At 38.0% G+C, this 27,627-nt stretch overlaps 2 protein-coding genes across 8 annotated transcripts in view; one reads left to right on the top strand and one right to left on the bottom strand.

The window, feature by feature from the left end:
- MSANTD3 (Myb/SANT DNA binding domain containing 3) overlaps nucleotides 1-5,835 on the bottom strand; it is an 18,958-nt gene extending 13,123 nt beyond the window's left edge. Inside the window, exons 1-2 of one of the 5 annotated variants that reach the window (XM_064658851.1) lie at nucleotides 5,407-5,572; nucleotides 4,444-4,530 (exon numbers count right to left, since the gene is read on the bottom strand). The gene's annotated coding sequence lies outside the window, so the exon portion shown is untranslated. The other 4 variants (XM_064658812.1, XM_064658831.1, XM_064658821.1 and 1 more) reach the window with 4 other exon arrangements.
- On the top strand, nucleotides 5,790-27,627 carry LOC135416052 (uncharacterized). Of its 3 annotated transcripts, none has more exons than XM_064658745.1 (17): nucleotides 5,790-5,909; nucleotides 7,138-7,225; nucleotides 8,091-8,159; nucleotides 8,629-8,659; nucleotides 9,726-9,785; nucleotides 10,092-10,172; nucleotides 10,372-10,508; nucleotides 12,296-12,418; nucleotides 13,972-14,014; nucleotides 15,136-15,255; nucleotides 15,824-15,938; nucleotides 17,965-18,010; nucleotides 18,319-18,378; nucleotides 20,453-20,560; nucleotides 21,603-21,699; nucleotides 22,694-22,894; nucleotides 26,021-27,627. In XM_064658745.1, exons 2-17 carry the CDS (start codon nucleotides 7,175-7,177, stop codon nucleotides 26,098-26,100), a joined length of 1,422 nt encoding a protein of 473 aa, XP_064514815.1. In that variant the 5' UTR covers nucleotides 5,790-5,909; nucleotides 7,138-7,174; the 3' UTR covers nucleotides 26,101-27,627. The 3 variants fall into 3 exon arrangements, with proteins under 3 accessions (XP_064514815.1, XP_064514832.1, XP_064514823.1); XM_064658762.1 differs by lacking the exon at nucleotides 5,790-5,909 and adding an exon at nucleotides 6,414-6,518; XM_064658753.1 differs by lacking the exon at nucleotides 5,790-5,909 and adding an exon at nucleotides 6,545-6,651.

Genomic DNA, 27,627 nt, shown 5'->3' with positions numbered 1-27,627 from the left:
TACTTGCTATTCAGTTTACTTAGTGACTTGTTTTCAATATCTTATTTTCCTCTTTATTGCACTTTTTTACATCCAAAGAATTTTCAAAGCCCTGAACTGTGCAACAAGTTCTGAAATACAGCCCTTGACAACTTTGGGTTTAAGTCTAAAGACACCTTCACGAGGTTTGGTTTTTCTTTGGTACACAAAAGAGCCTCTTCTGCCCTTGCTGACTGTATATTTCTAATTACCCCCCTCTCTCTACAGTATTTGAAAGTTGTATGAGAAATGATACTAAGAAGTTTTCTTTTTAAAGACCTGTCAGCTTGGTTCTCCCCTGAGCTCTGCCCTCCTTGTCTGACACCCAACAAGGCAACAGGATCCTGACCTTATTACAATAATGAGGAGTGGCAAGGGTTGCAAGAAGACACAAAGGAATTACGGAAACTAAGTGCTTGGAAGGTACAGGTCCTTCACCCTTTACTGCTGAAGCCTGCCTGTGTGGCACTTCTTTTTGCCTGCCCTGCTCATCACTCTTGGGAGCGAACAGCCAGGCTAAAAAGAGTTTTGGCTTCTCTCAGTACAGATACTGCTACACATTTACATCACATCAACAACTGCCTCTCTTCTCAAGCCTAGGACCTAGTGGTCAATAGGAAAAGGGCAGCTGATACCAGGGAATTCTGACATTAAAAAAAAGGAAGAAAACAGAGTTGCCTTGAATTATCAACACATGATTATGCTGTAAAATGTATTTTTTTCTTTTATCTTTTCACACTCTTCCCTCTATTTGTTTTCACTATAACTGTGTAGCCCAAATTACTTTTATATTTTGGGCAGAAACTTCTGGATAATTAAGTAGGAAAAGGACAGCAATGCTGCCTTAGTTCACATTTCTTCTGATTTTAATCATAAAACTCAAAGATAGGAATATGAACCAATTGTCTTATATATGTTCTAACAGCCTAGGACTCTCCTAAAATGAATTTTCTGCTATTTTGCCCATTGTTTCACTGCTTGACCCTTAGATGAGTTCAGTTGGTTAGAGAATGCTGCTAATAATATCAAGGTCATGGGTTTGATCCATGTACAGGCCATTCACTCAATATTTGGACCCGGTGATCCCTGTGGGTCCCTTTCAACTTAGAATGTTCTGTGATTCTGTGATACTTCTCTCATAACATTACTTGATGATGCACTAGATATCACCATCATGTTTCCTCTTTTCAAAGTATTTTTCCTTAACTCCACTGCACTAGGACTTTCTTTGTGCCATTCTTGTAATCCCTTTCCTCCAAACATCTCAATATTTATAGTTATTCTCACCTCATTCAGTAAAGGTAACTACTTATATTTATAAAGAAACCTAACAGACAAGCTAATGTCAAAATGAGAACATGAGTGACTTAAAACCAGCAGCTTTCTCAAGTAGCCCATAAAATATGACAAAACCCAGCTGCCCTGGTTTCATCTGGGACAGTGTTCATTTTCTTCTTAGTCACTGGTACAGTGCTGTGTTTTGAATTTAGTATGTGAATAATGCTGATAACACATTGATGCTTCAGTTGATGCTCAGTGGTGCTTACTCTAAGTCAAGGACTTTTCAGTGTCCCATGCTCTGCCAGCGAGCAGGAGCACAAGAGGCTGTGAAGAAGCACAGCTAGGACAGCTGACCTGAACTGGTCAAAGGGATAACTCCACACCATAAAATGTCATGTTCGGTGTATAAATGAGGAGGGAGTTGGCTGGGATCTGCCCATTGCTGCTCTGGGACAGGCTGGGCATCAGTCACCAGGTGGTGGGCAGCTGTATCGCGCCTCACTTGTTTCTCCTGAGTTTTGTTCCTCTCTCTCTCTCCTTTTCATTACAAGTATTACTATATTTTACATTGTTTCAATCATTAAACTGTTCTTATCTCAAACCACAAGTTTCACTTTTTATTCTAATTCTCCACCTCACCCCACTCGGGAGCAAGGAGCGAGCAAGCAGCTGCGCAGTACTTCGCTGCTCGCTGAGGTTAAACCATGACACCAGCAAAACAAAGAGGAGTCAAAGAATAGAGGAGGCAGTAGAACAAAGCCTGGAATAGCAAAACTGAAACAAAGTGAATCGAAACAAGTAACAGCCTAAGTTAAGTGAGTATTTAAGTTGTAGCCCTGCTGAAAAAGGCAACAAACACTTGGTTTGTACTTTCTGCCACTGCTCTATTGGGTAATTGCTGGGCACGTACTGACTGGGCAGGTAGCACCTATACAGTTGCTGGCTAGTCACAGTTCTGCTCTTACCAAATGCTGGTGTCATGGGGACATGGGAGAGCTGGAGTTTTTGCAGTAGACAGGATTTAGGGGACAAAGGGATAGCTCCGTAGGAAACCAGACTTTAATAGTGCTACTGCTCACAGAACACAGCTCACAGCTTGTTTATTTTACATGAAAGAAAAAGGTGCAAGAAAGAAGAGAGCTGGGTGGATGAACCTAAGGAAGACAGTTTCCTGATTCAGTATTTCCTCCATCATGCTATATCAAGTTATTTTTTTTTACAGTCTGTGAAAACTTAAGTCACTCCACGTGTTGGTGACAGGAATTCTTAAAAAGCTATAATCTCACAGAAAAAAACTAAGCATAAGCAAAGAAACTTCTTTTATCACATACATACATCGCATAGATATTGTAATGTCTAGGTCTACTAGAAGAGAACAGCTACTTCAGAAGTTCCTTAAATAAAACATAAATTAAGAAAAGAGAAAAAAGAAAGGAAGTTGACATCCTAACAAACATACTGAAAACTGGCAACTTTGCTCCATGAAACAACTCTGAAAACATATAAAATAAAATAGACTATAATGGGATAGATTCTACCTACTGATCTATTTTACTTACATAGCTATTGTACCATTCCAAACCATTAAGCTGCTTTGGACAGCTGCTGAAACAAAATTCTTGGGACTAAATATTAGGGTTCTCTCTTAGCCTCAATTCTACCAAAGAATGGGATGAAATGCAGTCCCACCAGCAACTCGTAAGATCCAATAGAATAGCCTATGACCCTTGAAAAACCCAAATCAGAGACTCCATGTGACCAGAAATGGCTGATTCTACCTTCTGCTGATGCATGTAAATCTTATTTCTAGCTTTGAAAAGGTGTGAGAATCTCAGACAAAAAAATCATTATGTGTTTGTGTGTAGAAAATTCCTTTAATTAGAGACATTGGATACTTTGGAAACTAAGTTCAAAAAGTTAAACAACGTTACTAGGACTTCTGGATTCCAGGTGCTAAGTATCTAGCTACATAGGTTGGCAGACACAACTGATGTCAGTAAATATCTAAAACATTTCCAAATATGACTTCATATATATTAACAAATTATGTACTAGAATAAAAGCTCATTTTTCACGGATGGAGTCACAGCAAACTTAAGTATCACTTTCATACCACACAATCATTTATTTCTATTATTTTTACTGCGGTAGTGCCTGAGATCCCCAGTCATAAGTTGAAAACATAGGTCCTACACTGAGAAGAATATATTGGTCTTCTCTTCCCCTAAGCACATTCCTAATATTTTTTCCTACACATATACACTGTAACTGTGTCCTTTCTGTAAAGAAGCCAGGATTATGATCTAGGATGCATAAAAGAACCCAAGAATTGGTGTGAGTAGTTTTATGCACTTACTACACAGAAGAGTTCTTGAAGATTCTTCTCAAGCTCTTACATGCTTAGCCTGCTTGCTTCAATATTACAGCCCACTTGCAATTAGGTGAACAGAAAGTACTCTGAGATGTCAGAGAACTTAGTATGCTGGGAAGTTGCAGCAAAACACCACCACGTATTTATATTCACCTCTTTTTCTTTATGCATATTAATCACCTTCTGGCAGCTCACTGACTCCTCTGCAGAATACGAGAAAGGACTCTAACAAGCCCACAGAATTTCCATTTCAAGGCTAAGAGAGCCTTCCAGGACATATGCCCAGGATATAATTTAGTAGGTAGGAATCTGTGTTGAAATGAAAGTAGTTTACGGTGTAGAACTCATCCAGTAAACAGGATTGATTTATGTGGGTGCCTGAGGACAGCTGCAGAGTAAATTCTAAGAAACAAAGAATGGAAAGCTTCTCCCACTCTTACAGGTGCCTAGCCTCCAAGACACTTGCAGTAAGGAAGCACTTTATCCTATTTATCTTCCCCTGGCATGACTCAATTCACAACTTGCCTTAAAAGAAATCAGTGTTCTAAGTACTTGTCCTCTCACACAAACCTTTACAGCTTTAAGATAACAGAAATATCTCTCAGCTCCTCATCTTTACTTTGAAAGCACTTTGTGCTGCTTTCTTTTAAAGACTATAAGGTGTGTGCTGTGATCTGCTGGAAGAATATCTTGAAAAAAAAATTACACAAGTTAAGAAGTGCACACATGTTCATAAGTATGTTATATATATGTATTATTTTGCTTGCACACACCTAAACAGACACCCAAACTCCAATCAGTTGCAAAGAAGCCCTTCAGGTTGGCATGTATGAGCAGCATCTTCGGTCCATCAAATATTTCTTTTAGGCATAAGAAAATGCAGAGAGAATGTTATGGTGGAAGACTTAATCGAAATGTTAAGGTTATACTAACCAAACCCAAAGAAAATAGCAAACTGTGGTCACAGTGTGAGAATTAATTACATGTACCAATGCCAACAGAATTACTACCAGAAATAGTCAAGAACTGAAAAAAAGAAAATTTATGTATCCAACTTAAATTGCAGGCAAAGCTTCAAGCATAGTCAGTAATTAACAGCATTGGAAATCTATTATAATTCTGTCCTTTTCATCCAGTGTTTGAGGATGAAAGAAAGGCACTGGAATGAGCCACACAAGTCACAACAGGTTTATATTTCATTTGAGTAACAGAACCAGAAGTAAATAGTGTTCTTCTTCTTCAAATGTTAGGTTTTCCTCACTGAGCTTCCATTAATGTTCCAGGCCTGACCCTGTCTACCTTGAGACTTGAAATCACTAGTTAATTAGGTGTATATTCCAAATATGAATCAGTTCTATATGGAAATTGTGTTTTAATCAGATTAAAAAAAAAATCCCACCTCTTTGGGTGCTTCCCCCCACACACAACGTTTTAATACAAACGAGGAGTTATCTCGGATCATCCAGCAAATGAGCAAAACAATCTATTAGTAAAAATTCACAGTACTTTGCCTAAATTTCTCCTGTCGAATTTCATATACCTATACATGGAAAAGTATTTTAAAAAAATATAGGATATTAGACTATATATACACAGAGATACATTTCAAGCGGGTCATCCCGCTACCTATGGAGGACATCCAAAGCACTTTGTGCACGCAAGGTAATGGATGCAGGTTGTTATTCCGAACGACTGCCTGAAATCCATCAAAAATAGGCATAATACAGGAATCCTACCAGACTCTCCCGCACCCGAACTTCTCAAACATTAACTCGAGCCTTGTGTGTTTTTGGGGTTTTTCTAATCTCCACGCTGGCTCCTCTTCTCGAAGGAGAAAGGAGAGCAGGTCCCGGCTCCACAAAGGCGGCCGCTCCACCCTGGGCGGGCGCGGAGGCTGCGGCGGGATCCGGGCACATCCGCGGCGGGAGCGGCGGGCGCTGCTGTCACCCCGCGCCCGCGGGGACCGGCGCCGGCGGCGGGGAACACCCCACCCTGCGGCCCCGCTAGCTCTCTCCGCCTAACAAAGCGCCTCTCCCGGCTCCCTCCCTCCGTCCGTCCGTCCCTCCTTCCCCGCCTCCCTCACCTCCCCGCCCGCAGGTCGACGCCACCGCTCCCTCCAGCTCCCCGCAAACCCCGCGCTGGATTCCCGCCCCGCCGCAGCGCGGCACTGGCCTGTCCCGCGGGACACGCCGCCTCTCCCGCACGGGGAGACACATCCCGGAGGACCCCGAGCCTGCAGGTGCGGCGGCGCTGCGGGGAGGCGGGTGCGGGGTGTGCGTGTCCGTGTGTCCGTGTGTCCGTGTGTGTGTTGTGGGGAGCGGCGTGCGAACACCCAGCGGCCGCCGGGAAGCGGGCGGGCAGCCCCGCCTGCACCGGGCGCGGGCGGAGCTCCCGGGACGCACGTCCCTAGCGCGGCGTCCCCCATCCCGCATCCCCGTCTCCATCGCGCGCCCTCATCCCGCTCCGCTCCCGCTCCAGGGGCGCGGGATGGGTTCCCCGCCCCGGTGCGGCGGCCCCGGACCCAGCTCGGGCTTTACCTCCGACAGCGCCCGGCGCTGCGACGCTGGGCCTGCGCGGCAGCGCCCCCAGCGGCGGCCGCGGGCAGCGCGCCGGGGGAGCCGAGGCCGCTCCTCCGCCGCGCCCCGTCCCCGCCCGCCGGCGCGGAGATCCCGGTCCCCGGCGCCGCGCCGAGCCCTGACCCGGCACCGTGGGGCTCCCGCGCCCGGCGTGACGCGGGTCCTGCCCGCAGAGAGCCGCGGGAGCGGCGAGGAGTCACCCCCCGGCCGAGCGGCCGGCGGGCAGGAGCCGGTGCGGCGGCGGGGAGCGACGGGTGACTCGGCTCCTCCGGGTACCGCCCGCTCCCGGGCCGCCGCCGTGAGCTGGGTTTCCTCGGCTCCGTGCGGGAGCAGGTGTCCGTGTCCTCCTCGGCGGGGCTGGAAGTGCCGGCAAAGGACTCGCTCCCGCCTGGCGCCGCTCTTCGCGTAGGGTTTGGAGCTGCGGGCCGTCCCTCTCTCTTTCTCCTTCTTTCTCTCCTTTCCTCCCTCGCCCCCGCTGCCCGGGTGGGACCGTTCGTCTCTTCCCAAAACCCGTCGTGTTCCCCCTGTGCCAGGAACACGCTCCGGGCGCTCCGCGCTGGCTGCTACCCTGTGTGTGTGTCATCTGCCCCAGCCCATACGCGCAGTTCTATCCCAGGAAAGAAGGGGGAAGCTCTAAATGGTCCGGATTAGTTCTGTTTCAGGGCTATGTGCGTAATCTTCTGGCGGCTTTTATGTTTCCCGGGGGAAGCTTGGAGAACAATTGTTTCTTTCCACGCTGTACTTTTGTTCCCAAGTTAAAAATAGGATCATTAGCCTGGAGATTTAAGGGTAGAGTGTAACTGAAGGCGAGGCACAAATTCCTTAAATAGGCGGAACAAAAATAAAAATGATTTTGTGAAGCTAAACCAATAGTTTGCAATCTTTCTGCAGTTTTCCCAGAGTTTTTTTTATCATCTAAAGACTGAATATGGACCCTGAAACTGAGATAAAGAAGCAAGTAAACCCTTTCTACTGCAACGTAAGTATTCCTTATTGAAAATTGTAACTAATACAAAATAATTTTGGTGGAAGAAAGTTGTACTAAACCAAATGTGAATGTTTTTGGGTTTTTTTTCTCTTGAGCAAAATTGATAAATAGCTCTGGAGTTGAGGTTGTTTTGCTGTCTTTGACTTGGATATATGTTAAGAACCAACTTATTAAAACTAATAATTTTAATAATATTGTATTTCTAAATAAGGGCATTCTTTTTTAAGTGGAAGATTAAACTGCAGCTCCTGTTCAGAAAAAAAAAATCCTAATTTCTCTGGTTGTCAGATTTATTGCTATTATTTTTAAGCATCTCGAGTTTTTCAGAGGAAAATAAAGTAATTTGGACTGCTGTTGTTCATTCACATGATTTTAAACCTAGTCTGCTCCCATTCTGAACTGGCCCAGGCATAAACCAGCTGTATGGAAAGCTTCCAGAGTGAGGCAGGCCCCAAACTGATCAGAGTAACTGTGTTAATCTGGATGCAACACTGAGAACTGGCTCATCTTAGACAGGTGTACTGGCTTGTTACAATTATGCTGGGCTTCTGGCTCAGACTTGTTTAAGAGTGTGTGAGGAAGATCTTGGATCTGTCTTTACTTATCTACGCACACAGAGAAAATGTTATGAGGTGTCTGCAGAGTTCTGGAGACATCTGACATTTTTATGTGATGTGGAGATTCTTGTTCATTCCACTGTCTCGCAGGCTCATAAAGAAAAGTTCTGGGAGGCTGCTTTAGTTTTTAATATAACTTACTTATACTGACAGTTTGATAGTAGATCTATTTTGATATCAGTGGTATTCTATTTCTTTTTGTTTGTGTGCAATGCTGGAAATGCTTCTCTTTGATCTAGATTTGCAAAATCTGGTGTGCTTCTGCATTAAACTTGCAGACTCACTTCCTTGGATTCAAACACAAGACGGTAAGATCAGTTTTTGAATGAACCTTTTTCAGATTTTACAGATTTATTTAGCAATAGAATATGGACTTGAAATCTAGTTTTTAATGTAGTTGTAAAACATACAGTTTTTACATATTTTACATATTTACATATTTAACTAGTTTTGCTGCTTTACTCTCTTGTTTACTGCAATAAAGTAGAACTTGGTTTTGTACATTAGTTCTGTCAGAAAATGTTGTTACAACTTTGTGTCTAGTAAAGACAATACATGAGAATACGTGGCTGTTAATAAATGCAGAATGGATTTACTTGAATAATAGAAAATCTCAGAAAAAAGGGCATTTGTCTTTTTCAAATTTCTGTTCACCTGAGATAGTCTATGGTGCTAGTGTTTATCTAACTTATTTTATAAATAATAAAAGCTTTTCATTGTTGTTCTTTGAATCTTAAGTATCTTTCTTCCTTGTTGGTTGATGACTTGGTAACTTAGGTTGAAGAAGCACTGAAAGCTCATGGCGTTGGTAAGTGCAAGATTTTTTACTTCCTGCTGTGTTCTATATAGGCATCTTTCTCCCTGCTCCAGTGTAATTGTTTATGAAACAAACAAGAAAAAGACTTTCTCAAGATTGTGCTTTAAGACCTGTCTTGTGTTCTTTAATGACATAACTGTCTAATGTTACATAAATCAATCAATAATATGAGCAAGAGGTATGCAAAGTTGATTAATAAGCACTAGCTAAAATACTAAAAATCATCTACATTACAGTTTTGAGAAACCTTAAAGAATTCAAGACCTTAGATACCTTCAGGATTTAAAATATATTTCTGAAAACTATGCTTCTTAAAGCACATGGAAATGTATATACTTTATTTTTAAAAGAGATTATCAAAAATATCTTAGATTATTTTAAATATCTTAATTAGTTGAAGCATAGTCCTTTTAATAGGTTTATTATATCATTAAACCTTCCATGGGTCATTATGAACTGGTCTAGTTCTAGAAGGAATGAAGGTCTAACTATGTTCATGATTGTTTTCCTGCTTCGGTTTCATGATGGACCAAAATGTATTTATAGGTTTCTACAGTGCACTGCTCCTAGAATTTGGCTTGAAAGTCTCTGCCAAGTTATACGTAGTCGTTGCACCTACCCAATCTGGGAATATTTTTTTGGACTGTAAAGGAAATTTAAGTGATTAAATATTTGGCAGCTGGATGCTGCTGAAATTAATACCCTGAAATTACTAGATGCCCTGAAATGTTTAGAGACACTGAACTTAATTGGTCTTCCTCTTTGCCTGCTTTGTTGAATTACCTAACACTAAATAACTTTGTTATTGTTTGGTGTGAATGCTTTTTGTCCGACTTTAGCCAAAAAAAATCTCATAGCACATTCAAAACTAAACATAGCTTAGTTTTCTCATATCAAAAAGCTCAAATAGTTTTCTTTTAAAAAAGTCTGTTATCATACCAAGTTGTTTTTTGTACTAACAAGTTTATTTCCATTTCTGGGGTGGGTTTTTTTGGTTGTTGCTTGTTTGTTTGTTTTGTTTTGGTGGGTTTTTTGGTGGTTTTTTTTTTTTTTTTAGTTAAAACACCCAGTGGCTCTGGGAAGCAAGTGAAAACACCTGTAAAACTTCCTGATTATGGTAAGAACATTTAATGCCTGCCCCCCCCCCCCCCCCCCCAGAAAAAGGAAGAAATAAAAAATACTGAGGTACAATATTACAAGTGGTGTCTAGACCTTAGCAGGTCATTGGGAATTAATTTATGTTCATCGTATTTTCCATTTTAAGTAATATTTTGTAATAACACTTAAGACAATATTTGCAAACTAAATGCTTTAAAAAGAGTGAAAATAGGATTGGGGGGATAATGTTTTATAATAATTAACTTAATTTGTGATGTGGGACCATGTCTGAGCAGGGATTCACTTGAATGCGAATTTCTTGCAGGGCAAACTGAGCCAGAGAGGTTTCATGGACAGACATTGGAAGAACAGCTTAATACATGTAAAGATTCAGAACCTGCACTTGGTGAGGGCTTTTAATACTGTAGTTGTTTGCTTGTGGGATATTTACCTTTAAGGAGTATGGATTAGTTTTTTAAAATGTAAAATTAGGTAATGTGTAATAAAATCTCATTATGGTTACACTTTTTCTTTAATGTCTCTTTTGGAACTAGCACTGATGATTTGTTTCCTAAGTTTTGTTTGGTTTTTTTCTATTTATCCAGGTCTTAATTATATAATAGAGTACCGATCAAAAGACAATTCTCCTTTCCTCTATGAATGTCAACTGTGCTACTGTAAGACGGGACTGAATAACATGTTCATGCATGTTTGTGGTTCCAAGCATAGACTGGCATACCTGGTAAGTTCTTTTTGTTTGCTTTAATGACATGATTTAAGGGGAGAATTTGGTGGTCATGTTTTGATTGAAAAAAACCCCAAACACAAGATGTTATGCAAGTTTTTCTGAAAATGTTTGTATTTGTATTGCAACTGTGATAAACAGACCTAAAATTCTTCTCACCAATAATGTGCATGCCTGTCCATTGCCTGATACTGAGTTTTTAGTTTATTCTGTTTTGGTTAACCAGTAATGCCAATAAGGAAATCTATAGTTAAAATTGACTAGAAGTCAAAAGCCTTTTTGACCAATTTTTGTAATATCTAAAAGAAAGGGATCAATGAAGAAACTGTTCCATCTTTCAGATGCTTTAAAAGGAACATAATTATAAATAACCATGATACATATTAGATAGAGGCTGTGACTTGGAATCAGTGGAGAAAAACCCAACTTGTATTCTCAGTTTTGAGGCTGGACAATCTGTTGCCTGTTTTATGACAATCTGCAAAGCTCTCAAGGTTCACGTCAGCCCATAAACATTTTTTTTTTCAGCATGTTTAGAGAAATGAGGTTGTCCAGTCTTTGAATGTTTACTTGAGTGTATTTGTTTAGGATCGGCTTAAACCAAAACTGAGAAAGCAATATTCTGAAAGGTATCTTGATACTTTCCAATAGAAATTGCTCAAAGTTGATATTATATCCCACATATCTTAAAGTGATAGAAAGCCGAGTTTGTATAGCATTTCAAGGCAGTTGTAGAGCTAAAGTTATTGGGTATACTGTGATGAATCTGCAGTGATGTCTTTCATAAATATCATGCTGGTTTTGGTCATTAATTCAGATGTACATGCTGAATTTTGATGTTCTCAGCTATTGTATTTCTTGTTTACTTTGAATTGTTTCCTGCAGTTCTTATGCTTATTCACTGCATCTCTGCTATATTCTTAAATACTACAAAAGTATAATAATTCAACAAGGATAACTTTTAAGCCATGCATTTGAGATCGATTAACCCTAGGCAATGGAAAAGGCGGGAGACTAAATGACTGGAATTTGCTCTGCTGAAAAGGAGCTGGGGGTCCTGGTGGATAATAAGCTGAAGATAAGTAGTGTACCTTGGCATAAATGAAGGTTAACAGCAAGCTAAGCTAAGATAAGCTAAGCAAGGGCATAGCCAGTAGATCAAAAGAAGGATTATTTCCTTGATACTTGCTAGGCCATATCCAGAATATTGTGTCCAGTTTTGTGCTACTGCAGACAGAAAGCTGTTGATGAACAAGTCCACTGGAGAGCTGCCAAGGTGGTCAGGGGGCTGAAGCACACTTGTGCTATGAGGAGAAGTTAAGATAACTGGCTTCATTGAGGCTGGAGTAGAAAAAGTGTCAGGGCTGTCCAGTACCTCAGGGGAGGTTATTAAGAAGGAAGAACCAGACCTTTTATGGAGCTGCTTGGCAGGAAAATAAATTCAAACGGGATTTTTCTACTGGACGTACAGGGGTTTTTTGCTGTGAGGGCAGTCAAGCACTGGAGCAAGGTGTCCAGAGGGATAGGGGAATCTCTTTTTGCAGAGGTTTTTAAGACCCAAGTGGACAAAGCCCCATGCAACCAGTTCAACAATTAGTGCCAACCCTGTTTTGATCTGAAGGTTTGGCTCCAGGCCCTTAAATTATTCTGTGATTCTATGCATAATCATTTTAATAAGTTCTGCTATGTATATGTAAAAGTTGATTTGTCTCCCATGATTATTAACTGTGCTAGATCTGGAAGGAGTTGTGTGACTTAAGGATTTGCGTTTCCTTATTTTCTAGAAACAACATTATCCTGAGATAGCAGAATCTGATGAAATTAAGGGTAAAGGTTCTGAACTGAACAGAAAAGTTAGGCAAGTCGCATTAACAATTGAGAAGAAAGAAGGAAGAAAACAAATAAAGGTACACTTCTCTGAAGCTTCATATTTAATAAACAAAGAAAGTAATTTCTGTTACAGTGGGCAGATTTGCTTTGGATGGTAGGAAAATCTTGCCATTTTAACCTTTATTACAGGTGCTTTTAATCATTTTAGTAATTCCTCCAGGATTATTCTGGACGCAATTTCCTATTGGTCACTACCATCATAAGTATTTCTCTTGTTTGAAATAATACTTATGCTACCTGGATTTATAGAAGTAGAATTCTAGAGTGCACAAATAACGAAAAATATATATACTCATATAATCAATTCTCATCTCTCTGTGTGTGTGTGTAAAATAACTTGCCTTACTTGGAAAGCTTGGAAAGTAGCTTTATGATTTTTCGCAATCAGTTTCTGCTTTGTTAGCACCTCATGGCAATTCTCTGGGGAGCCATGTAAATTTTCTGATAGTACAGAGGCAAGTATGGGAATTTGCAGGTTGATATGAGATTATAAGCAGTGCCGTGGGATCTCAGGAGCACCATAAACTTCAATTCTTGGGGAGCTGCACCCTTAGAAGCATGTTTATGTGAAGATATCTTCATACTGCTTTCTGTTGATACTTACACTACAGTAGTATTTATAACAGGCAAAGCTGCTCTTGAGGTGTACCTTACCACACTGATTCATGACGAGCTTATTGAGGTGCCCAATGTTCTTTATGGTATACATTAAATTTGTTTTCTCCATCACCTTCAATGTCTGTCAGCATCCTGCTTGATAAGCAGCACTTCTTGACAAGATCCCTTGCTAATGCTACTTAATGTGCATAGATGTCTCTTTTCAAAGAGGAGTTCACCAGGTTCCTGTGTTAAAGCTGGCTGTGTCTTGCCCATCTGAAAAGAGACCCATGTTTCTTTTTGGGTGATACTATCAGGCCTAGGCTCAAAGATGAGAGCCTGCACTCATCCTATTCTTTTTTGAAGAAAAACAAGTACAGGAGTATTGGAAGATCAAGTCAAGAATGAACGCTGTAGAAGGGAGAGATTCAGATTATCAAATGTGTTCTATCTTTCATTTTTAACTTCTGCTTACAAAGAAAACCAAAACTGACTATCGGCAGCAGCTTTGTCATTTGACCTACTTAAATTTCTTCTTGACTCAAGACTCTTTCTTTTACTTGAGATTTATGTCCGTGGATATAGAAATAATCAGTACCTAATCTATATTTTGTAGACCTTTCTGTTTTTCGTGGTAATTTCATTACATGCATAGCAAATCCATTTTTGATTTAAGGAACTTTTAAACAGAGCATGTATAACTTGGTTTAATTTTACTGCTGTATCTTCTGAAACCAGCTGTTCGATTTTTCTAATTTTTTTTTTTTTTTTTAAGATCCAACAGAAATTTAATTGTGGTAAACAAGTGTTCAGGTAACTAACTTTCTGCTTTTTAGAATATCCATTAAGGGATTTACACGTATGTATTTTACACTACTTGTTATATATTCTTTAAAAAAAATTAGGTCTGATGGAATACCTATGGAATAATTTTATCCACAGAATAACTAACATAAATGGGTTTTATTTTTAGGTCGTTACAGATGCTCCAACAATGAGGAGGAGATGGCAAGAATGTAAGTGTGCTCGGTGGGATGTAAATTGTCCATTTCTAATTTGAGTAAACTCCTTTGATCTTAATCAGCTTGATTTAAGGACAAATTGAAATATTTGGTCAGCAATTGTGTACATTTATGTTCTAAGCTGCATTTTGGACAATTTATATTGAAAATCTGATGGATGAAGAAGTTATTTCGTTGTCCCCATAACTGGAGAGGCCTGTTTTACATGGCTTTGTTCTCTCTCCATTTTTCCACTGCAGTCGCCCTCACTTCCCAGGGTCCTTTATCTATGATTTCTTTTTGTCTGGTAGCTAATGTAGTCTCTGCACTGCCAGCTGCTTAGCAGCATTTTGGTGAATTGGCCAAAAGGAGCAGGTTGGAGCTCTATATATTTGCAATACAGAAAGCCGCACAGAATTCTTAAGGCATAACTATAGATGTTACCTGTGGAAGAAAACTCTCTGTTTTACTAGCCATTGATACTCACAAAATTGTAGGAATGTGGGATCTGTGAGAGTTTCCCACTCAGTTTTAATCTTTTAAAACTCATTGTAGTACAATGGTGGACAGACAGTACGGTTGCATGCCGCTTTAGGAAATGGCTAAAAATTGCTACAAGACCCTCATTCTTAGACCTGGATGAAAAATAAAGATTTGAATTAAACTAATGTACTTATTTTTAAGGTATATTAGTATGTAAATGGTATCTCAAAATAACTCAATAGAAGTAATGAGATGATTTAGATTAGCAGTGTCATACTCTGAAGAGGAAAAATAGCAATTCTGAATCTGGGAAAATGGTTTGAAATAAGTTGAGTCCTATTCAAACTACATTTCTTGACTGTAACCTGATGGTTAATGTGTCTGATTTTGCAGGTGACTGTGCATTTATAGTATCTACATATTTTAAGAAATGCGTGGATGTAACTATAGCCAGGGTATAAAATATTCAAAACTTTGTTACTAATTTGTAGTTCATATTTAATATGCTGTCACATAATACTTATAAAATTATTCTTTGTGTTTGTAACTGCTATTGCACAGAAACAGAGCTAGTTGAAATTGAAGTGCAGTTTTAGAACCCTCCTCTATCAAGATAATGTCCATTATGCTACATTTCAAGCATGTTTGTTTAGATTCTAATGCAGATGACAGCCCTTCAAAAGCTAAAGTTCAGCATGTGGATGCATCACTTAGTAATGCAGAAGAAGCAGACAGTAAAATTTCAGATGGGAAACTGCCAGACTCTATTCAAGGTAAGAGGAAAAATTATTTTTTATTACAATTTTTTTAAACTTTCACCAGCGCATGAATTATTTACTCTGTATGTGCCTATTTATAACTTCCAGAATTGAGTTACAGAAGGTGAATTTGCACAGTGTGTGGATGGGCTTGGGGTCTGTGGCAGAGGAAAGAATAATCTCAGTGTTTGCAAAGAAAACAGTCCTGTTTTAATTAACATTGTCTTGAAATCAGAGCCAGATAATAAATATAAAAATCAGTGAACACCATATAACTGAAGAAACATCAGAAGTTGCTACTTGGTTATAGACGTAATGTCAAAAGTGCAATTAGGATTCTGTCTAACTGCATTATAATTGCTCTCATTCAGAATATTTCTGATCAGAAATACAAACTTGTGGTTCATGATTGAACCAAATCTTTGATTTTTAGGCTCAATTTTTATTTTATTTCTTCACAAGATATCTTACTTTCACTTTCAGGTTTTATTGATGCTATCTTTAAAAATATTCTAAACAAATAGTCTTTTAAAATTAAAATATTAGGAAAACATCACTTAATATGCTGTTTTTATTGTTTTAGGTGGAAATAATGTTCAAGAGGAGAAGGAAAAAAGTCAGAAAGGACAAGCAAAACCAGATGAGAAGGTTGAACCTTATAAGGATATTGAAAGCAGCAAAGACAACAACTCAGAAAGGTAAAAGAAACAAAAAAATCCACCACCTCCAAAACCCTTTAAATTTACTTAAAGGAAAATGTTGTAGATGATAACTTTCTACATTGGATTTGCATAATAGTAAAATCCTTTTCTTCTAAAATTCTGCTCAGCTGTAAACTTCTCTCATCAACAGAAAACCTGGTGTATGTAAAGTCACCTCACATTTTGCTCTGGATGCAACTGGGTTACGTATTCAACTATGTTATCCTTAAGGTATAATCATCATGTGCTGCTCAAAACATTCAAAAAGAATGTTTCCTCATGGTTTAAAACCACTTCTGTTATGGGTTTATGTCAGAAAATAAGGGTAGTATATGAACTGATTTTGGAAGGGAAAGATAATCAGTAGATAGCTGTAACAACTGGGGTTCATCTTTACAAAAGATTTCATGGAGGGACAATAAGAAATATTGTGTTCTAAAGTGGTGAAACTGTGGTTGCTGCTTGTAAGCATCTTATTAATAATGGTATTGTGAGTTCATTTTGAACTATCAGCCTTCTTGTGAGGAGGATATCTCCAACATCAGTCATCTTTGTGTAATAGAAGGAGCCACAGGAAAGCATCCAATAAGGTATATATATGCATCAAGCCAAACACAAGACTTCTGTTCCACCAATTACTTCTTTGGTTTTGCTCTTAATGATGTTCTCTTCGATATTTTTTAACTTTAACCAGTAATATCTCTCCAAGACATGGAGGGCTAACACCTTTGTCTTGTTGACTGTTACCCAGTAAAATGTTGTTCCTGAAATATATTTTTGAAGAACTTTCACCTCTTTCTGGTGTAACCATTATGGAAAAGGATCAATTGAAATGAGATTCAAATCCAGGTTTATGAGTCTTTGTGTTTATTTATCTGGCTTTCAAATAAGTTTAACAGGTCTGAATCTGGAAAGTACACTAGTGTGTGAAAACTTTAAAAATAGGGAACTCATAAAAGCTCAGCTATGCACATCTGGAAATGCTGCTGTCTATTTCTACTCAATACTGGTCCTCATTGCGCAGTCCTGTATTTAAATTTTAAGAACAGCATCCTTTTGAAAATCAGTCAATGTTATTCTTTTAATCTGTTTCAGATAGATCCTGAGTAACTATGAGCAGCCAGGGGTTTCAGTGAAAGACTGCTTTGGAAGTCAGTTACTAAATAAGGATTTCAGCTGGTTCCTTTAGTGTTTATTTTTGTGAGACTATTGAGAGATGTGAACTCAATATATAGTTTCTTAAAAGGAATAAGATCAGATTCTCATCAACAGCAAGCTGTCAAATGATGCTTCCACTTAGAGATTCTGCAATATCTGTCTGAGAATTTCTATGACTCCTTATTTCTTTGCAGTTAAGTTCTGAACAGTCATCTGAAGGTGGAAATTATTTTATAATCATCTGTTTTTACTACACTTTCAATTCCTAAGAAAGATTTCAAGAAAGAGGAGAGCTTAGGTTTGGCAGTCATTTGGTTCTGGTTCACATAAGAAACACTCAGCCACCCTCAGACCTGGTTCCTGGACTCACAAAGGGGTGGAATGTATCTATAGTAGTTGTAATTGCAGAACAGCACAAACATGGGTTAGTAACATTTATCCAGTATTTGTGGGGCTACATTGTAAAACATTTCTTTTTATGGATGAATTTTTGTAAAGGCAAGTTTGTGAAGTGCTGATAAAAATCATACTGTAATTAGGAGCCTTGTCTTTCTGCAATGTGTACAAAAATCTTACAGCTATTACTACCAATGTCAAACTTTTTTATTAACTCTGGGTTTTTATACTTATGTGCTAGCTAATCACACTAAAAAAAAAAAAAAGGCAAAAAATGCATAAGTAATTTTTATGATGATATCTGAGACCACTGGGATTTCTCTAAGGAAATATCTGACCTTTCTTTTAGAGTGTGTTAGAACTACTATAGTAGTAGTGTGTCAGAAATTTAAACTGATTATGAGTTATTGGCTGGCTACACATTTTTACTGGATCAATCAACTGAATGTTTTATTTATTCTATTTTAAGGTGTGAAACCAATAAACAATTGCAGGAAGAAAACAAAGGAGTTGAGGTGAATATTTTTCTGTTAATGGGCTGCTCCAGTTTTTAAATAGTTGAGAAAATAATTAATATATGATTGGCAGTGGTGCTTAATTATTCAAATTAACAATATTATTGACAATAAATTAGCTACAAGTTATTAAGGCAAAACTATTAACAACAAGGCTTTTTCCTGCTTTGTTATGAAAGCCTATGTACACATTTCATATAAGCACCAACAATTAGAGCAAGAATTTTAGAGTAACCGTAATTGTTGCTGCTTAATTATATTTACTGATATAGATAGATCTCTGGACTTCTTTTTTTTATGTTAAACAGCAACAACTTACAGCAAATCCTGAAGAATTCACTAGTCAAGAAGAACTTTTGGGTTATTTGGTGAGTGTTAAATCTTACCTTGCAATGTAATTTTTGGAAAAAAAAAGAAATCACTGATCTGCTAAATCTAAAATTTAGGCAGTCTGGTAATCCAACAACATATTTTGTCAGAAGGCAGGATTCAGAATAAAAGAAGTGTCACTGAATTTTTAATATATCTATTAATTCTCAAGTTTCTAGACATAGTTTTTGCCAAGTACTGGTTTGCTGTCAGAGGAATGACTTGCCTTAATGAAAATTAATACATTTTTCTCAACTGTAGCTTAACTTCACTCCTTAATTACATGCTTAAGTAAAATGACTTTTTAAATTTTTTTCTCCTTTTTTTTCATAACTGGTCTGTGATTTTCAAATGAGGGATTTGGAAAGATGTAATTCAGTAATGGAAGGAAGCAGAATGAAGATAAATATATGAAATATGCAGAAAGGAAAAAGGCAATTTTTAAGAAATAAAATGCAAGTTGTATATTTAAACCAAACCCTCCCCTCCCCCAAATCCCATAAACTACAAAAACCTGCCTATTTACTCTTTCTGTAAAGTAAGTGGCAGAACACCAGAATTCTGTTCAGTTGTTGAAAATATGTGTTATGTACACATTCACAGAAGTGATACAAGCAATAAGTGTGGAAAACTAGCAGTTGCCAGTTGTTAGATGTATCAACAACATTCAGGTCTTGCATACAGAAATGGTGATTTTAATAAAAGCACCAGTGACAAAGTATGAAAATCTTTACTGGTAGCTGCTGTGTCTGAGCTACTGCATGGTAATTTATGCACTACTGTCTATTATAAAATCTTTTATTCCTCTTTTTTATGGGGAATTATTAGGTGTAAAGGTTGCACCTTGTTAATAAAACTTGAATTTGTTTTGAGGTATATTCTTTCTCAGTATGATTGTCCTCCAAGAATAAGAGGACTGTTGGGAATGTGATTGTAACAATGTTCTGTTTTGGAAAGTTTTTTTTGGAAATTGTTTAATATTAGCATCTACAGTCATAGACTGCATTATATGTTTCTATTGCCATTGGATTCAAAAGGTTTCTTGTGTGGTGGATACAAAAAAGATGCAAGTGGTCTTTTTAGACTGTTTTTGGACTTGCTGTTCATATTGTGAAAAGTTATTCAATAATTATGCTTATTGTATGCTTTTTTAATTGTGAAAATGAGTATGCTGAGCGTACTATGAAAATACTATGCTGAGATTTGTCATTAAAATAATCACATTTCTTGTATTACCTCAGCAAAGGTATAATTGCCCAAATTTAATCTTCTTTTTCCACCTAGCTTTTGACAAGATTTTCATTAAATATAACTTGTGCAAACCAGGACAGATAAATACTGTTAGTGTTAGAAATATAACCCCTGTTTTCATATAACACACTTAATGCTAGTTTTTTATTACTTTTTTCCATTGTTTGGAGTGTCCAGAAGACTGGATTGTTAGGACAGACCTGTAGTTCTGTTACATTGTGCCCAATGCAAGTGTTTTCAGCAGAACTGAAAAGAGGATGACACGTGTAGCCCTCTGCGTGAGCACTGTTGGTGCTACAACTTGCTCCCTACTAGACCTTCATGGCTTCAAGACTGCTTTTTCTTTAGGCTTTTGGGGAAGAAGAAGGTTTGTGTAAGGCAAGGCAGCATGTGTTTTTAAATTCAAAAGCATTCTGGCTTTTTGCTACTTTCTAGAGAAATGGGTTATGACTATATTGCCTCAGGGAATGTGTACACATTCATTTGTATGCAAGTATCTTGGGAAGAGATCAAAATACTTATAGAAAGGCATTATCTTCAGTATATTTCCAGGTGTATTCTTGGGTTGTTCCTCTTCAAAGGATTGTTTTGGGTAGCAGCAGCTTTCTTGTGTTAGGGTTCTCTTTCATTCCACTTCCCTAGCCCCAATTTATGGGATTAAAAATAAAAACAGTATTTGCTTTATAATGTCAGCCATGTCTGACAGGAAGATAGAGACATAAAGAAAATGAGGTTCCTGCAGGTTTGTTTATAAATTGTGATCCTTCGGTCTTTCAGAGGGAAAATGTTTTATTGTATGTTATTTCTTTTTTTTTTCCCTAGCAAAGTTTTGAGATACTGAATGAAGATGATGCTTCATTTATCCTGAAAGTTACACAAACTCTTACAGATGCACTGGTGGAATATCGTCAGCAGAGTGCATCAAACAAAGTAATGTGGATTTTGTTTTGATTTGTTTCTACAGCTCTGTAGATTCCTGTGATAATGCATTTTTATTATTATAGATAGTTCAATGAAACAAAATTGCTGTGGAGACAGTGTTGTAAGTTTTGTCTATTAAATATGCAAATTTTTGTGGTGATGATAGTATAAAATTTTAGCTTTTCTGTTGAGGAGTCTTAATAATTTCTATTCAAAGGTGCTTGCACTTTTCTTGTTTTTAATAGTAACTAAAAATCATCTTGTCTCTTATTTCCCCATGCTTTTCCTTACAACTAAGTTTTTCTGCTATTTTTGCCCCTTTTAATTTAAGCTTTTCTCATCTCTGAGAAAGACAGTCTTGTTCTGTATCCTGTTTCTGTTCCCAGCTTTCACTTTATTCACCATTTACTCAAGCATCATTGACATCAATTTTCTTTCTTATGCAACTTTTGGTCCTACTCTTTGGACTGTTCTCTTTAAGTTCTTCTTCCAGTATTAGAAACCCAGTTTTTCCTCTCTCTGCTGTTATTTTTGACTGAGTTGTCTTTACATAGGTGGTATATATGGAGGTGTTTCGAGTACTTCTTTGAGGCTGCTGACATGTTACAAAACAATCAAGTTCTGACTGAAGTAACTATTAACTCACTAGTTGTAGAAAACCAAAATGTTTTCCCACATTATGCCTTGTTAGTATTCTAAACTGTGATCTTTCAACTGGTAATTTTTAACTAAATCTTTTGAGTGTAAAATGCTATCTTTTTAGACCTGACGGGTTGAGAACTAGGCTCAATAAGTATCACTTCATTGCCTAATACAGAGCTTTTTCTGATGTAGAGATATACCATGGGCAATGTATACACAGAAGTCCATTATCAGCCCTATGATTTTCAAAGAAATACTAGATTTTTCAGATTTGGTAGTAGAAATACTGGTCTTTTCCTTGGTTTGTGATCATTAAAAAATATAGTAGGGCATAATTTGAAGAGGTTCTCCAGATGACATTCTGAAAACATTTTTTTTTGTTTTTTTTTTGTTTTCTTCAAACTCATAGGACCTCTTAGATGCTGAATATAATGGAGAAGCAGCATTGGAACGTTCCACAGAACAGTCTGACCTGACTTCAGCAGATGTTAGTGACTCTGATACTGGTAATGTTGGCTTTGCAATCTTTAATGTGCTTTGATCTTAACACTGAACCTTGCATAACATGAAACTTTTTTTCCCACTTCTTTAGAAGCAGAGCTTAAAGGCAGAATAAAGCCAGAGTCAAGTAGCATAAATGGGGTTGGGATGTTTTTTTTTCCCCATCCTCTTCAAATATTAGAAAGGGAAGACTATTAAAAAACATAGATCCTACTTAAGTGTAGGATTTGATGGAGAAACCGAGTTAGTGTCAACTCTGACTTTCTTCTGTTCAGAGGCAACTGCTTCTAAGGAGACTTTCAAAGTTTCTCTGCCTTTTTTTTCCTTCTCTCACAATGTTTCTTTCCCTTCTTGTTGGAGAAGATGCTTACTGCAGGTCTAGTCAAATTGAGAGGTTCGTGAAAAGTTATGTTGTATAGGATGGATAATTCTCTTTAATACCTGAATACTGCAGCTACTTGGCCTTGGTACTTCTGATTAATTTTTTCAAAGAGTCCTGGATTTCTCTGAGGTCAATTCCCTTGATATAAACAAATGGCTATTTTTCTCAAACTTAGGAATTATAATCATGTGCTTGGAAAGGCGAGATACCCAAAATACTAGTGAAGTTATTTTGTATGATTTTTGCTGTATAGTGTCAATTTTCTGTTCTTTTCTAGAAAGTTTGGCTTTTGAAAATCTCAGTTAATACAATGCTCATAAAAAAATCACAGTGACTTACAACAGATGAGATTTGAAACTTTTACTCCCCTTTTGTAAGCATAATGCAAATAGCTTTCACCTGCCTCCCCACCCTTGCTTCTCCAGGATTTTCCATAAATGGAAAGCATTCCTGACTCTTGGTTGTTTGAAAACGTAGCAGTCAGATGTGAACCTTACCAGCAGTGCTGCTGTGCCAGACTGGAAACGCTTGTTTTGAAAAGCCCTATTTAAAGAAACACATAGTGAAGTCTCTTCAGAATCTTCTCTTACTGAAAAACAGTATTTCTCTTCTTTAAGACTATTCAAGCAGCCGATCAGCTAAGCAGTCCTTATCAGTAAATGGAGAAGATGAACCCCAAAACTTTTCAACTGGCTCCTCAGACACAGCATATGAGAACAACGTCACGACTGAATTTTTGAACAGTGTGAGAAATATGAATGTTGAGGAAGTTACTGCTACTCTACACAAAATAGCAGCAGCAAATCCAGCTTTCAGAGGTAATTCACATATGCATGCATACACACACACAGATTTATATAAAAATATACATAACATATTTTGTTAGCTCTGTGAAATAGTAAGGACTTAGATAGGTCAAAGAACTTTGAGGTATTAAGGAGGGCTGAAGAGACTTCTTTTTTTCCTCCCTTTAATTTTTGCAGGTTCCAGTTTAGGAATGGTGATTCAAGATGATTGCCTTCCCATAAGGGCATCAATAATTGCTGAATATTTTGAAAATTATTTTCCCATTTTTGCACAGTAATATTTGCATGATGAGAGACAGTAAACTAAAACCAAGCATATTGTTATTAGAAAAAAGCAGAATCATTTGCCTGTGCTATAAGTGGGAAACGCTGGTTTTGTTAATACCAACAGCAAAGAAATTTTTACTAACAGTAAAAACTTTACAGTTCTTGAAGGAACTGTATTTGCACAGTAACATAGAAGTAACAGTGAAACAGAGACAAGTAGTCTTTCTTTTGCTTACAAGTTTCTAAAAAGTTTCAGCTAGTAAACCTTCCCATATCTTCAGTCAACTACTACCCTTTCTTCAGAAGTTTCCCATGTACATTTTTGAGCTTCTCAGAGTGTGTTTAGAGTCATAAAGGTTAAAAAAAGAACACTGAAGATAAGTACATTGTAGGGAAGCTTAAGATATTCTTTGCCTAAGTGCTCACTGTGTGGAAAGAACCGGAGAGACTGCGGTCTGTGCCGTAACCACTCATGGGGTGCCTGTGTGTGCACACAACTTGGAATGGAAGTTCTGGAACAAATTGGCAACATAAAACCATGGAAGTAGAAAACTGTTAGAACTCTTCTCCACAAAAAAATGTTGAAGTTTCTGGTGGTAGTGATTTCTCCCATAAATCTTCCTTTGGAACCTGAGAATTTGTGGGTGGCAAATATGATTCTCTTTTGTGGTTTTGTATTTTTTATAGGGGTTTTTTTTTGTGTGTTGAATACAGCTGCTTGCTCACCCTCCCCCACCAGCCCCCTGCAGCTGAGCAGGAAAGAGAACAGGGGAAACAAAAGTGAGAAAACTCATGGGTCATGATAACAACAGTTTAATGAAGGGAAAGTGTAGGAGGGAACAAGTGATGCAAAGACAATCACTCAGTACATTCCACAAGCACGCTAATGCCAAGCCAGTCTCTGACCAACAGGCACCTTGAGAGCCAACACAACCTCCTTGCCTGCCCAGGTTTTACTGCTGAGCATGATGCATGGAATCCCTTTGGCCAGTTTGGGTCAGTTGTCCCAGCTGTGCCCTTACCAGTCTTTTTCCAATTCCCAGACAAATCAGTGGAGGAGTGCAGAGTGAGAAAGAAAGAAAGCCTTGACGTTGTACAAGCACCTTTTGCAATAGCCAAAGTAGGGGTATGTTATCAACACTATTTTGGCCACAAATCCAAAGCACAGCACCACACAGGCTGCTCTGAAGAAAGTTAACTCAATCCCAGACAAAGCTGGTACAGGGTTCCAGGTGATCTTTGAAAGTGTCAGCTTCTATTGGACAGGTGAATAGAAACTGTTTAGAGAAACAAGGTAGGGATTTGTGGACACCTGGACAAATGTGATCTGCTTAGAGTGGCTAGTGGGGAATAAATATGGTTTTTGTGATAAGAAAAGCCTGCTGACAGATTTTCTGGAGTTGTTTGAAAGGGGTCAGCAAAGGAGTCAGATAAAAGTGATCCAGTTCACGTAGCCTGTTTAGAATTCCAAGAAGCTTTTGACTCTAATCGGAGGCTTTTAAGGGAACTAACTGGCTGTGGGAAAAGAGGAAAATCCTTATATTGTTTAAATAATAAAGAGATAGCAAGTGGGCAATTATCTTTTACATTGAAAAGAGGTTCCAGAAGAGAATCGTGGACCTGTGCAGTTTCATATTTTTACAAATGACCTGGAAAAAGGGATGAGTGTCTGGATGACAAAATTTTGTCAAATTTGAACCAGTTAAAAGTGTTGGTTGACCTGAAAAATTTCAAAAGCTCCTCATCGGATCAGTGGAGGTACCACCTTGTGAGTCAGAAGAATATGTTCAATACAGGGAATTAAGGAAAGAATGGAAATAAAGATGGGGAAAGTCATTTTGCTATTGCATAAACTCATGCCTTTGCCTGTATCTGGCATAGGGCAAAGGGTTTCCCTTATTTCAGATAAAGGACTTCACTGCTGCAAAAGGTTTAGAGACAACAATAAAATATGGGAATATCTTCCATATAAGTAGAGGCAATAGAAAGCTATGACGCTTTTTGGCCTGGAACAGAGATGACTAGGATGCTGTAACAGAGATTTGTAAAATCATGAGTGGATGGAGATGACAGACAGGACTGTGTTCTTTCCAATATAAACTTGGAGTAGTGTGGGAGTCCAGCATGGACAAGAAAAGATGGTTCTTAATGCAGTTGTAAGTGGATGATCTATGGAACTCCTAGCAGAAGGATACTGTGGATTTTATAAAAATCTTACATGTTTCCTTGTTTTCCCTGTCTGGCCCAGACTGGGCAAGTGTTTGGAAGAGAGCACTAATGAAACGTTTACCATATCAGACTTTCCTCAGAAAATTTCCTGAGCTGAAGATGATCTGAGATGAGGAGAACATGGTATTCCCACACCCTGCCAAGCGTCAGGCACAATTGTCCTGCTTTTACTCTTCCCTTAGCATTTGGTTATGGGTGCTGAATGTTTATTATTGCCACTTAAACAGTCCCCATGTTTCTTCTACTTCTCTCACCCTCCTCAAGTCATGGGCATTAGTTTCATCAAAGCAACATGGCCTTTTTGCTTGTGTTCAGAGGACACTTTAACTTATTGTTACAGTGATAAAATCAAGCGCTTCTGGTTGTGGTTTCCTGATTATCAGCTGCAGATCTTTCAAAGCAGGGGTAGAGAGGCAAGACAGACTCTTAAACTGAACTAGTACAGCTGTTCATAGCAATATCCAGTTACAGTTTCCAGGCACATTTTGGTTGTTAACAGTTAAGGTATTTTTCATTTAAGAAGGAAAGGTCCAAACTCACCTCAGCATCTAAATGTTTCCATATAAATTGTAGTTTTAAATGAATTTTATAATAAAATGGCTTATTTTCTGGTTTTGTTTGTTTTTTTTCCCCTTAACTAAGGAATTGATATTCCGAATGTTATAAGGATCCTGGCTGAAAGTGGAACTTTGAGGCAGCCAAGCAACGGCAGCACACAGTGACATGGTGATTAAAAGACTTAATATAGCAATGTTTACTTTCTGTAAGTTTGTTGTTTTACTTAATGAGAGCTTAACAGAGTTGACTTTATTATGTGTAGGTTTTGTACAGTGTTATTTTAATTAAGTTAATAACTTGGGTTTGAGATTCTTGTTATTTATTTCTCCATGTAGCTGAAACTTCTATATATTATGGAAAGCTTGTAAAGCTCCTATTCTTTCTTTCCATGTAAAACATATTTTTAAAACAGGCAACTTGTGTTTTTCAATATCATTAAATACATCAAGTACATTGAGAGTCTGATCTTTTCTTATTGTTGGTTCTTTTACAAGGAGTTATCAGCAGAGTTAACTACTGCAGTCAGCAGTACAGATTAATCCTACAACGTATACTCAGAAGTTATTCCCTGTGGCTGCTGGGCCTCAAAATCTTTTGTGATCAAAACCCCTCTCCCCTATAAGTGTTATGAATAGGTCTCCACTTTTTTAAAAAATAAAGATTAAAAATAATAATAAAAAGTCAGTGCTGTCAGTCTAGTTCTGAGTTGAGAAGTGTCTGGATTATAGCAGATTTAGGGAGCCCAGATAAAGCCTGGAAGCTTTAAAAAAGTCAAAAGAAGTTGGCTATGCTTGAAAATTCATGAATATGTCCCAAGAGATCTAACTAGACTGGTTAAGAGGCACTGATGTGGTAGCAAAAGTATCTTCTTTCTTCTTTTATTCCACCAGTAGGAGAAAGAAATGAAAGCTGGGTTATTCCGTCCTTCAGGGTCTTAACGTGAGCTTTTTTTCAACTAAAGTACTAGTGGTTTTGACTGAACGTGAAGGTCTATGTATTAATGGCTTCTACTTTTGTAGGTGGTGAAAAAAAGTTTTGGATGGTTATAAATTAGTGTACTTAAGAAAAAAAATATTTTTTTAAAGTTAAATTGTGTAGTTAAAATTTGCTTCCTGCTTGTGATGTTGGGTAGCATTCAGTGGTTCTAATTAAAGCTCTTCAGCTTTGCAGCCAAATGCTGGTATAATATAGACATGCTGGAGCCAGATGGTAAATGAACCTTTTAATGTTAACTTAGTTTTTTGGAGATCTGGATGGAATTGAGAAGCCTCATCCTGATGGTTTCACATCTTCATGTCATGGAATGCAAGATGCAATAAAACTAAAGTAACAAAGCAGCAACAAAATTGTATTAGTTTTATTCTATGAACAGACACGGGAAGGAAAACAGTTCACTGACACAGAAATTAAAACACAAACCACTGTTTTAAAGAAACTGTGAAGAATTTCTGGAATGCAACTAAATCTGTTCTTGTCAAGCAGAGATGGAATCAGGGTTCTTACAGTTCATTTCCTCTCTATGTCTAGAGACAGTATTAATGCCTTCTTATGAAGGTGAACTTGATCGCCTTGATCTTCAAACTCTGAATTCTGAAAGTAAAAACAGAAACATCTTTTTTTCTGTTTGTTTTCAAAGTGCAGAACATTATGTGAATTAAAATAATAAAATCAGAATGTTCAGCTGTTGTAAA

Source organism: Pseudopipra pipra, chromosome 1, assembly GCF_036250125.1.
Source record: "Pseudopipra pipra isolate bDixPip1 chromosome 1, bDixPip1.hap1, whole genome shotgun sequence".
NCBI classification, from domain to species: Eukaryota; Metazoa; Chordata; class Aves; order Passeriformes; family Pipridae; genus Pseudopipra; species Pseudopipra pipra.
The sequence above is the reverse complement of the archived record's forward strand: the minus strand, read 5'-3'. Positions and strand labels throughout refer to the sequence as shown.

Coding starts and splice junctions, on each gene's coding strand:
- LOC135416052 (XM_064658745.1), top strand. CDS start 7,175: ATGGACCCTGAAACTGAGATAAAGAAGCAAGTAAACCCTTTCTACTGC. Junction 15,256..15,823: donor ACTGCCAGACTCTATTCAAG/GTAAGAGGAAAA, acceptor TTATTGTTTTAG/GTGGAAATAATGTTCAAGAG. Junction 21,700..22,693: donor TGTTAGTGACTCTGATACTG/GTAATGTTGGCT, acceptor CTCTTCTTTAAG/ACTATTCAAGCAGCCGATCA.